General features: G+C 63.3%; 2 protein-coding genes across 2 annotated transcripts; one reads left to right on the top strand and one right to left on the bottom strand.

Moving 5' to 3' along the window:
• Positions 1-42: 42 nt before the first annotated feature.
• TMEM198 (transmembrane protein 198) lies at positions 43-6,301 on the bottom strand. Its single transcript, XM_041737185.1, has 5 exons — positions 5,985-6,301; positions 5,479-5,683; positions 2,583-3,158; positions 1,296-1,498; positions 43-938 (listed from the first exon to the last, which is right to left on the bottom strand). Exons 2-5 carry the CDS (start codon positions 5,642-5,644, stop codon positions 801-803), a joined length of 1,083 nt encoding a protein of 360 aa, XP_041593119.1. The 5' UTR covers positions 5,645-5,683; positions 5,985-6,301; the 3' UTR covers positions 43-800.
• A 317-nt stretch (positions 6,302-6,618) lies between these two features.
• CHPF (chondroitin polymerizing factor) lies at positions 6,619-11,310 on the top strand. The gene is made up of 4 exons (XM_041737182.1): positions 6,619-7,041; positions 7,994-8,567; positions 9,095-9,274; positions 9,606-11,310. Exons 1-4 carry the CDS (start codon positions 6,734-6,736, stop codon positions 10,863-10,865), a joined length of 2,322 nt encoding a protein of 773 aa, XP_041593116.1. The 5' UTR covers positions 6,619-6,733; the 3' UTR covers positions 10,866-11,310.
• The last annotated feature ends 127 nt before the right edge of the window (positions 11,311-11,437 follow it).

Below are 11,437 nucleotides of genomic sequence, written 5' to 3'. Positions count from 1 at the left end.
TGCCAGCCACTGAAGACCATCACCGCTCCTGGCAGAAGCCACACAGTTTGGCACGTTTATAAAATATGTAAAACAGGGTGGGGTGAGGGGAGACAGAAGCATGAGGTGTCCAGGGTGGCACGACAGACACCAGACATGCACCGTGCATTTAGGCCCCCTCCCCCAGCCCCTCTCCCTAGCCCAGCCCAGAGCAGCACCCCCCACCCCCATCCCCTGCCACTGCTCTCAGGCTGGTGGCTTTGCAGAGGACAGGGGACCAGGGTGGAGGGTGCTGCCGTTTGCCCCATGGACAAGGACAAGAAGCCTTAGGTGAGTCTGGGTGAGAGGTGGAGCGACGGGGGAGGAAGGCAGACCTCCTCCACTTAGACATGCAGGAGAGTGGCCTGTGGGACCCCAGCAGTGGGAGAGGAGGCAGGGCCAACCTCAGAGAGAAGCCCTACCAGTCAGAAGTCTAAGGCAAGGGTCCCAGTGTCCCCTCCAAGCCCACCCCTCCATACATACAACACACACACACACACACACAGGCGACACACTCACAACCCTGAGCACACCCCAATAGGGCTCACACCCCGCATCCCTCGGGAGCCCCTCTGGAGCTTGGGAAGAGGCTTTCCCCTTAGGCCAGGCCTAGCCAGAGACAGGTTCTCCCTTCTTGTAGCCAGACCAGCCCTCTTCAGGGTGGGGAGAGGGAACGGCCAACGGCCACAAGGCCAGGCAGGCTGCGTGGTGGCCCAGCAGGCTTCCCCAAGCTGGCGGAGCTGGTGACCGTAAAGTCTAGGTGGGCAGGAGCAGCAGTACTGCTATACCCGCACTGGGGGTCCTGAGCAGGCCGTCAGCGGCCCCCGAGACTCATACTCATAGTCCGCATCTGTGGGTGAGGCCATGAAGGAGCTCAGTGAGCTCCCTGTCTGCCGGTCCCGGAAGCTCTGGATGTAACTCTGCGGGAGAGGAAAGACAGGTGTGAGAGGGCACCCCAGACCCTCCCGGAAAGCCCAACATCCTGTCCCTGCAGCCCACAGCCTGAGACTCACCCCAGATCTCTCCGTACCAGCCCTGCCACCGCACCCCGCTACCGTACCTCATTAATATTCATACTCAGGACACCTTTCCTCTCCCTCTCCCTCCTAGAGCCCTGCCGGCCGGCAGGCTCCTGGTGCAGGGGTTACAACAGGTGGACAAATGCTAGGCCTTCTAGAGCGTGGTGAGCCCCCGGGGGAGGAAGGCCCTCTCCTGCCCGCGGAGTCTGCAGCACTCCCCTCTCCCCCGTGCGGGCTGGAGAGGCTCAGGGTGCTCACCGGGGAGAGGACATCTCCATTGAAGCGTTTGATGGGCACCGGCCTGCGCCGATAGGCAGGGTCAGGGGGCCCAGGCCTTGGAGGAGCCCGGGGGCCTCTGGGGGGTGCCCGAGGGGGTCTCTTCTTCCTCCGCTTCTCCTTGCGCTCCTCCTGCTGCCGGATCCGCATCAACTGCACGCGTCGCCGCTGCCGGCTAATGACCACTGTGAGGGGATGGGCAGAGAAGGGTCTCATGGGCCCACGGGCCTGTCTCCCCCAAGTCTCCCCGCTCCTCCCTACCTGAGGGCTCCAGGCTTCCGGATTCCCTTTGTCTGGGACCCCCCACTCCCCCTTCCTTTCCTGGTCTCCCACCCCCAAGATGGGATTTCTGGCAATTGTTTTTTTTCTTCCAGAGGTCATATGGTAGAAGATTCCTAGACTTCTAAGTACTCTCTTGCCAGCTGTTATCCCTTTGCCCACCCTGAGCCCCCAGTGACTCACCTAAACCAGCCATCATCCTCTCTCATCCAGACGACCACAGCCTCCTCCTCGCCGGGCCACCCTTCCACACTGGCCCTCCCCGATATTTTCTACACTCAGCAGCCAGCATGAGCATCCCAAACCCTCAATGAGAGTCTATCCCCCAGCTTTAAACCTGCAGTCGCATCACACTGCCTTCCTGGTAAAATCCAGAGTCCTCATCGTGGCCCACGGGGCCCACACAAACGGCATGCCTCCACAACCCCCCCCAACACCCCCCAGTCCACTTCCTCAGCAAGCCAAGCTCTTTCTTTCTGGAGACCTGCCCTTGCTGTTCCCTCTTCTCTGGGTCTTTGCATGTAGCCTCTTATCCTCCAGCACTCTACTTACATGTCACCTCCTCCAAGTGGCCTTCCCCGACCACTCTATCTGTAATAGCCTCTACAGGTCCCTTGTTCACATTGCCCCGCATATCTCTTCCGTATCACCGCAGAGCTGGAATTAGCCAGTTTGTTTGCATGCCAGTGTCTGTCTCCCTCCACCTGAATATAATCCCATGAGGGCAGGCGCTTTTTCGGTCATATCCCCTGTGCCTGTAATGGGCTTGCCTCAAAGCCACACAGCCCCACACCTTGTCACAGAATGGATGGTGGGGCTGAGGTGCTGTCTCCCCAGACCCTGAGCCAGTCAGCTCTCCAACCGTACTGAGGCCTTCGGCCGCTGGTGTGTACGGCTCCTTCCCCCACACCCCGTTCCCACTGTCCCCCCCCACCCATCATCCCTGGCCACTCGTTTCTCTCTCACCCACCCTGGCCTGGGCCCTCTCACCTTCTGTGTGGGAGTCACCCTCGGCTGTCACCCGCCACTGCACCAGAACTCCCATCAGGCTGAGCAAGGGCCAGAGTGCCAGCAGGGCCCAGCTCCGCCAGCAGAGGGGAGGGACTGGGGCGGCTCGCAGTCGCTCCACCGCATAGCGCCCCAGCAGCAGCAGCTCGGCAAAGTAGTCGGCAGCAGTGGCAATGAGCGCAGCACCGGTCACGGCGGTAGCCAGGGTGGTGAGTGGTCGGGGCCAGCGCAGCGTGAGCAGGGCACAGAGTAGGCCGCCCCCCAGCAGCAGGCCTAGTGGGCCCCACACGGAGCCCGGCTGGTAGTAGGGCGCGGAGCCCAGCAGGGCGGCAGCAGCGAGCAGCAGGCCGAGCAGCAGCCCGACCAGGAAGAGGCCCACGCTGCGCACCAGCATGGCCACCAGCCCGCAGAGCAGCCCAATGCCCAGCGCGATGCCCGCACTTGCCCCGGCGCTCAGCTGCGTCTCCAGCACCCGCTCTCGGTAGCACAGCAGGAAGATGACCACCGAGCCAAACAGCAGCCCAGTGAGGAAGAGCACTGCCTTGAAGCAGCGGTAACCTAGAGGGGAACAAGGGCTAGTGAGGGGCCAAAATGAGGGCACCTGGCTCCAGGCAGGAGATCGGAGAGGTCATGGACATGGAATCACATGGGAACCAGGACCAAGATGCTAAGATCAGAGACTTGGGGGCCACTGGGGTCCTGAGGGCATCAGTGATGGGACCACTGAGATCCAGAGAGGTCAGAGAGATAGGTCATTGGGAGTCCCTGGGAAAGCAGAGAGATAGAGTCATTGAGATGAGCACGGGGTCTTTAAGGCTCAGAGGAGTCAGATAAATCATTGCTGTCAAGAGTGAATCAGTGATAGGGTCGTTAGGATCTTTGAAATAATAGGGGTCAGAGAGATAGGTCATTAGAGTCACAAGGGGATCAGCAATTAGAACCACTGGGGCCTTGGGAGGGATTGTTCAGAGAAATGAGGTATTTAGAAGTCAGAACTTGAGAGATAAGGGTCACACAGGTTCAGAAAGATGCGGTCTCTGAGGGGTCATAGGGCTTCAGAGATATGACATTATTACAAAATAACAAAGAGAATGGAGAAGCAGGGTTTTTGGGGAGGGGTTCCAGAAGATGAGGTCATTGCAAGTAGGGGAACTGACAGGCATGGAATTGTTGAGAATATTAAAGGCATTCTGAGAGAGGGTAACACTGAGGACAGAGAAATGGGAGATGGTGGTGGGGAGGGGCCAACAATGGCATCACAGGGATCAAAGTGTTAGGAGTAATAGAAGGAGACAGAGAGATGGAAGGTAATGAGATAAGTGGAGATGGGTGGGGGTCACTAGGGTCACAGGGTATCAAAGAGGATTATAAGGGGAGACAGTGGTCATAGAGTTTCAGCAAAATGGAAGTTACACCCATTAAGAGGACCTGGAAGGTAGATAGTGAACTTGGAAGGTAGAGGTACCTGGACTTGTGGATACTGAACACTTGGGAAGATGGAAGTCAGAGATGGAGGTCAAGGGGTCAGGGAGCACCAAAGAGAAAGTTCATAAAGAGGAGATTCAGCTTTAGGAATGAGGGGAGGCATCAGAGCCCGGGGGGTTCTGGGGTTAGAAAGAGGAATAGGACATGCACAAGGGCACAGTGTCTAAGATCCTGGGAACGAGGGCATCGAGGAGGGTAGGGTGACGGGGAAGCCCAGGAGGGGGGGAATGTTGGGCTGCACTGTGCTTCTACCCACTGCAGAAGGAGTGGGTATGGGTAGTGGACGGCATGAGGGGACAGACTCCTTAGAGACCCAGAATGTGTCCTGAACCCTTGGAAGGGCACTTCCTCTTGCTCATTCCGCAGTTGTTCAGCCTAGAGTTTGGGGGTGGAACGGGAGGGACCATCTGGCTCCCATCCGGGCCTACTATGCCGCCATTCTCGGGGCGGGGTGGGGGGGCGGGGAGTATAGAGGCTGCAGAGCCCTGGTCTTACGGCACCTCTGCTCAGCCTGGAATCCAGACCTCTGTACTTCCTCCAGTTGCCTCTGATGCTCCCCCTGGAGGCCCCCAGCCCATGGAGTTTGCTGTCCTCTCTGAAATTCTGTAACTTGCTGGAGTCACCGGGCACTTACTCCACTAACCCATCTGGCACCTTTGTGCAAATTAGAAAAAGTCATGTCTTCCCTTAGGCAAAGCAGTCTGTGTCCAGGCCTAGAGTTTGGCAAGTGAGCATGAGCCTGGATTTCAGCCCCCAATTGCCTATTCAACTGAACTCCCTTGTGCGGTGCCCATCCTATACAACTGTTCGTGGCAGCCCTGATTACTAGAACCTACCTTATAGGCTATCTCCCTGTATGTGACTACCGTCCAGCACATTCTAACATGTATTACAGCTGTGAATGTTCCAGAAGTCTCTCCCCTATCGGACAACATGCCCTGTGGCAAAGGCCTAGGCTCAATCACCCTGCTAAACGTTTTCAGTGCCCACGTAGCACAGTGACCCAAACACAGCTTCACCACCGTAGCTATTATTTATTGAGTGTCTGCTATTTTCACAACAGCCCTATGTGAGACGAGTATCATTATCCCCACTGTTCAGATGAGAAAACTGAGGCTCAGACGGGGCGCTGTGCTAAGGTGTCACGATTAGCAAGGCGCAGAGCCAGTTTCAGAGTCAAGCATGCCCAATTCAAAAACCTGTGTTTTCTAGGATCTAGAGTCTAGATGATCCATGAACATGTGTGGGATGAAAGAAAGAGAAAAGAAAGATAGCTGCTCGTGGTGGTGGTGGTGGTGGTGGTGTTCGGAGGTTGTAGAGATCTGGGGAGCCCAGACAAATAATTTGGGGAACCAGTGGGGAGCCCAGATGAGGGACGAGATAGGGGTCTCACCGAAGAAGCAGTAGACGACTCCAAACAGGCAGCACATGATGCAGACGAGGGCCGGCAGTGCCTGGTACCTGCGCTCCTGGGGATGCTCACAGGGCGCACCCCAGAAGGCATCATCTGGCTCGGGGGGCAGCAGCTGGAACCGCAGGGTGGCCACGGTGCCTGGCATAGTGCCGGGAGTGGAAGGGAGTCACCCTCCCAAGTCAGCCTGACAGAGAGGAAGTTGGGGTCAAGGAGGAGTCCCGGGTCCCTCCACCAGGGCGGGGGCGAGGATGGGAACGGGGGACCAGGCAAGGACACCAGTGCACAAAGGAGTGGCGGTGCCCCTGTCATGCAGCTCTGGACGCATTTCTGGAGTGGAGCAGAAGACACAGGGCAACAGAGGGCCCGCGTGGGGGCCGGGCCGCGGTGAGGAAGTTGAAGGGGGCGCTGGGCGGGGCGGAGAGGGGCGCAGCCGCCGCCGCCAAGTCCTCGGCGGGCGGCCGAGCCTGGGGTCGTCCGAGATCTACCTGGGCTGGAGGCGACCTGAGCTCCGGAGCGGGAGAGGCCGCGCAGGGCCCGGAGGGGGGCCCGGGCCGGCTGGGGTCCGAGGCAGGTCCGCCGCGCGCGGAAGGGCGCTGCTGGGCCGGGGCGGCTGGTCTCCGTGCGGCGGCGGCGCCGCTCCGCCTCCGACGGCGGCCGGCACCCCAGGCCCGCGGAGTCCGGGGGCTCGGGCGGCGCCCGCGGGAAGCAGAGCGGCGGCGGCAGGGGCTCGGGCTGCCCCGGAGCCGCGGCCCCATGCCCCGAGCCCGCCCGCGGCCCTTGGTGCTGACGGACAGCTCCGGCCTCTGCTCCTGACGTCACCCGGGGCGCACCACCCCGGCAGGGGCGGGCGGCTCCTGACGTCACCCGGGCCGCACCAACCACGCCGGCGAGGCGGGGGACTCCGCCCCCCGCGTCCGCCTCGCCCGCACTGAGGAGGGGGCACTTCCGGGGGTCCTTCCCCTTTAACCTCCCCCCCCGCGCCGCCTCCGGTCGCCTGCGCCCGAGACCCCGCCCCGGGGGCGGGGCCCTCGCAGTGACACGTCGGACAGCGGCGGCCGCGGCCGAGCCTCCCGCGCGCCGCGCTGCGACCGTGCGCCGAGCCCAGGAGGCCCGCGGCCGCGTCGGCGGGGAGGGAGCGGGCGGCCCGCGGGGCCCGGGCCCTCCGGATCCGCCCCCTCCCCGGGCCCGGCCCGCCCCCTCCGAGCCTCCCGCGGCCGCCCGCGGTCCCGGCGCCATGCGCGCGTCGCTGCTGCTGTCGGTGCTGCGGCCCGCGGGGCCCGTGGCCGTGGGCATCTCCCTGGGCTTCACGCTGAGCCTGCTCAGCGTCACCTGGGTGGAGGAGCCGTGCGGCCCCGGCCCGCCGCAGCCCGGCGACCCCGACCTGCCGCCGCGCGGCAACACCAACGCGGCGCGGCGGCCCAACTCGGTGCAGCCCGGGGCGGAGCGCGACCGGCCGGCGGCGGGCGCGGCGGAGAGCTGGGAGCCGCGCGTCCTGCCCTACCGCCCCGCGCAGCCCGGCCAGGCCGCCAAGAAGGCCGTCAGGTAGGACCGGGCCGCGGGGAGGCCGCGGGGGCCGGGTCGGGCTCGGGGCGGGGGGGGTGGCGCGCGCGGCCAGGAAGTCTTCGGCCCCGATGACTTCCCCGGGAGAGCGCGTGCGAGGCCCTGCTCGACCCCGGGCCGCGGCGCTGGGACCCCGCTGGCTCCCGGGTGGGGCTGTCTGGTTTGCGGGCTGCCTGGTCCATGGGGTGGGGGCCTAGAGAGAGGGAAGCGAGAGAGAGAGAACTGGGGTTGACCTGCTTCCCTTGTTCCTGGGTGGGCACCTGGGGGCCGGGGCAGGGACCCAGGGCATCGACCCAGGGCATCAGCGCCTCCGCCCGCAGTGGAAATGGTTTTCCTCCCAAGCAACGCCCAGTTCAAATCTCAGTTTTGCCACTCGACCTTCTGCATTATGGAAGGTGAGTTACCGGAGCCCCTGACCCCAGTTCACCCCTGTCCCAAACACAGCACAGCCCTGTGCCAGACATGCCCTTGAGTCATTTGTGCAATGCGCTTGTGGCACGATGGCACGTTCATCTAGGAACCCGGAGACTCGTGGTGTGCGGGGTACCAGCGGGCTGAGCGTTTGGCTAAGAGCTGTGGTTAGATGCCGCCGACCCCTTTTTGCAGAGCAGGCTACTGGGTGAGGCTCAGGGGGGTTACGTTACCTGCCCAAGGGCGCAAGTTAAGTTCTAAGTGGTGAAACAGAGTCAGACCCACGATGTGTCTCTCGTGTCTGCGTGGATATTGGCGCCTCCGGAAAGTGCTGTGCGGGTGAGGCCAGTAGTTCAGGGAAGCCCTGGTGACCCCCTGGGAGACACTTGTTTTTCTCGTCCGTCCTCCTCCGTGTAGGAGGGAGAAGCAGGCCCGGAGGGGATGTGACCTGCCGCGGCCTGTGCATCTCTCCCCCGCCCGCCCTGTTGTCTCTTTGATGACCCTGCGCCCTCTTCTCCCCCAGGACCCGCTACATCAGCACGGAGCTGGGCATCCGGCAGAGGCTGCTTGTGGCCGTGCTGACCTCCCAAGCCACGTTGCCCACACTGGGAGTGGCCGTGAACCGCACGCTGGGCCACCGGCTGGAGCGCGTGGTGTTCCTGACAGGCGCTCGGGGCCGCCGGGCCCCGCCGGGCATGGCAGTGGTGACCCTGGGTGAGGAGCGGCCCATCGGGCGCCTGCACCTGGCCCTGCGCCACCTCCTGGAGCAGCACGGCGACGACTTTGACTGGTTCTTCATCGTGCCCGATGCCACCTACACCGAGGCCCACGGACTGGCTCGCCTAGCCGGCCGTCTCAGCCTGGCGGCCGCCGCCCACCTCTACCTGGGCCGGCCGCAGGACTTCATCGGGGGAGAGCCCGCCCCAGGCCGCTACTGCCACGGCGGCTTTGGGGTGCTGCTGTCCCGGACACTGCTGCAGCAGCTGCGCCCCCACCTGGAAGGCTGCCGCAACGACATCGTCAGTGCGCGCCCGGATGAGTGGCTGGGCCGCTGCATCCTGGACGCCACGGGGGTGGGCTGCACCGGCGACCACGAGGTGGGCACGGAAGCCGCCCCACGGGGCCTCCCGTCTGAGCATGTGCACTCGCCCCCGCCCCCAGAGGCGAAGGGGTGGTGGGAAGTAAGAGGTCTGGGTTTTCCATGCCAGTGCTGTCACTTTGTATCTCTGTAACCTGGGGTAAATCACTGCACCTCCTGACTCTTGGCATCCTCCTCCAACAAAAATAACTATTGCTCAGGGTTGTCGTGGGGATTAGAAAAAACAACGTGAGGGATTAGCCTCACACAGAGTAGGTGTTCAGTGTTGGCTGTTATTATTTTATTTGAGCCCCTGCACAGCTCTGAGGTAGGATGTGTATGCCCCATTGCACAGATGAGCCAGCAGAGGCTTGCCCAAAGTCACACAAGGTCACAACTGGTCAAGGTAGCCTTCAACCTGGTAATTCTGACTCCAGGTCCACAACAGGTCATAGGGTGGGAAACTGAGGCCCACACTGGGAGGCGGGTGGGGAGGCTGTCCCATCGCTCTTCCCATTACGGACCCCCTTCCCTTCCTCTTGCCAGGGAGTACACTATAGCTACCTGGAGCTGAGCCCTGGGGAGCATGTGCAGGAGGGAGACCCCCGTTTCCGCAGCGCCCTGACGGCCCACCCTGTGCATGACCCCGTGCACATGTACCAGCTGCACAAAGCTTTTGCCCGAGCTGAGCTGGAACGCACATACCAAGAGATCCAGGAGTTGCAGGTATGGTCTGGGCCCGGGGAATGGAGGGGACATATCCCAAGACATCTGAGAGATCCCAGGGAAATTAAAACTAGCAGTAGAGTCAGAGAACAAACCGGTTGCCCAGTGCCTGTTTGTTTCTGCCTTTTCTGAAAAGCTCTTCCAGAAACCTCCTTTTTAACTCTTAGGCTGCCCCCATCTGGGAAAAGGATAGGTGAGGGTGCTGGGATAGCGGAGGTTGGCGGGGGGCCAGGCACCCACCCCAGGGAGCACCTGCTGGCTGCTTAGGCCTCCGGCTACATGCCGGCGCCCTGGTCTTTGCCTTGCTCATGGTCTTATTTCTCCAACCTAGTGGGAGATCCAGAACACCAGCCACCTGGCAGCTGACGGCGAGCGGGCGGCTGCCTGGCCCGTGGGCATTCCCGCACCGTCCCGCCCGGCCTCTCGCTTCGAGGTGCTGCGCTGGGACTATTTCACAGAGCAGCACGCCTTCTCCTGCGCCGACGGCTCGCCCCGCTGCCCGCTGCGAGGGGCCGACCGGGCCGACGTGGCCGACGTGCTGGGCGCCGCCCTGGAAGAGCTCAACCGCCGCTACCACCCAGCCCTGCGGCTGGAGAAGCAGCAGCTGGTCAACGGCTACCGGCGCTTCGATCCTGCCCGCGGCATGGAGTACACGCTGGACCTGCAGCTGGAGGTGCTGACCCCGCAGGGCGGCCGCCGGCCCCTCACCCGCCGGGTGCAGCTGCTGCGGCCCCTGAGCCGCGTGGAGATCCTGCCTGTGCCCTACGTCACCGAGGCATCGCGTCTCACCGTGTTACTGCCTCTGGCTGCGGCCGAGCGGGACCTGGCCCCTGGCTTCCTGGAGGCCTTCGCCACTGCGGCGCTGGAGCCGGGCGATGCGGCCGCAGCCCTGACCCTGCTGCTCCTGTACGAGCCACGACAGGCCCAGCGGGCGGCCCACGCAGATGTCTTTGCGCCTGTCAAGGCCCACGTGGCGGAACTGGAGCGGCGTTTCCCGGGTGCCCGGGTGCCCTGGCTCAGCGTGCAGACGGCTGCACCCTCGCCGCTGCGCCTCATGGACCTGCTCTCCAAGAAGCACCCACTGGACACGCTGTTCCTGCTGGCCGGGCCCGACACGGTGCTCACGCCCGACTTCCTGAACCGCTGCCGCATGCACGCCATCTCTGGCTGGCAGGCCTTCTTCCCCATGCACTTCCAGGCCTTCCACCCGGCCGTGGCGCCCCCCCAGGGCCCCGGGCCCCCAGAGCTGGGCCGAGACACGGGCCGCTTCGACCGCCAGGCGGCCAGCGAGGCCTGCTTCTACAACTCCGACTACGTGGCCGCCCGCGGACGGCTGGCAGCGGCCTCGGAGCAGGAGGAGGAGCTGCTGGAGAGCACGGACGTGTACGAGCTGTTCCTGCGCTTCTCGGGCCTACACGTGCTGCGCGCAGTGGAACCAGCGCTGCTGCAGCGTTACCGGGCACAGGCGTGCAGCGCGCGGCTCAGTGAGGACCTGTACCACCGCTGCCGCCAGAGCGAGCTGGAGGGCCTGGGCTCCCGCACCCAGCTGGCCATGCTGCTCTTTGAGCAGGAGCAGGGCAACAGCACCTGAGCCCGCCCCGCGCCCCGGAACCCCAGCACGGCGGCACCCCCTCCTCCCCAACGACCCGCAGCCCCCTGCCAGCCTCGCCGGACAGGGCTGGCTGCGGCCTCGGATCCCAGGGCAGCCCACGGGCCCCGCTCTCTAGCTGTGTGGGTCCTCGGGCTCAGGACGGGCCCCCCGGGGGAGGTACCTTCGGAGCCACCCCTCCCCGCCCCCAACCTGGTCTCCCTGTCCCCCACCCTTGACGCTGCTGATTCAGGCTGTGGCCCCTTGAGTATTTATGCAGTGCAGTCTGCCTGACGCCAGCCCCATCTCCTAGGACCTCCTGGGGGTGGGCTGTAGATGAGTGGTTGGGGACGAGGGGAGCCGAGAGAGGAAGGTGGGGTATCTCCCAGCTTCTCCCTTCTGGACCTGGATGAAGCTCCCTGCCTTTAATAAACTGGTTGAGTGTGGACTAATGATTCTGAGTTTTCAAAAGGTGGCATGGGGACTGCGGGGGGCCAGGGGGCCTGGAGGTGAGGATGGAGGCTCCCTAGTCCTGGCTGGGGCCCGGGTTTCCTTTTCCTGGGGACACAGCCATG

This window comes from Vulpes lagopus, chromosome 22 (assembly GCF_018345385.1).
Source record: "Vulpes lagopus strain Blue_001 chromosome 22, ASM1834538v1, whole genome shotgun sequence".
Taxonomy (NCBI): domain Eukaryota; kingdom Metazoa; phylum Chordata; class Mammalia; order Carnivora; family Canidae; genus Vulpes; species Vulpes lagopus.
This window is presented reverse-complemented; position numbering and strand designations above follow the sequence as displayed.

Bases quoted from the DNA above. Each gene is read 5' to 3' on its own strand.
- TMEM198 (XM_041737185.1), bottom strand. From the start codon at position 5,644: ATGCCAGGCACCGTGGCCACCCTGCGGTTCCAGCTGCTGCCCCCCGAG. The intron at 3,159-5,478 runs GTGAGACCCCTA...GTTCCCCTCTAG, and splicing joins AGTCGTCTACTGCTTCTTCG to GTTACCGCTGCTTCAAGGCA. The intron at 1,499-2,582 runs GTGAGAGGGCCC...ATCCCCTCACAG, and splicing joins GGGTGACTCCCACACAGAAG to TGGTCATTAGCCGGCAGCGG.
- CHPF (XM_041737182.1), top strand. From the start codon at position 6,734: ATGCGCGCGTCGCTGCTGCTGTCGGTGCTGCGGCCCGCGGGGCCCGTG. The intron at 7,042-7,993 runs GTAGGACCGGGC...CTTCTCCCCCAG, and splicing joins GCCGCCAAGAAGGCCGTCAG to GACCCGCTACATCAGCACGG. The intron at 8,568-9,094 runs GTGGGCACGGAA...TCCTCTTGCCAG, and splicing joins GCTGCACCGGCGACCACGAG to GGAGTACACTATAGCTACCT.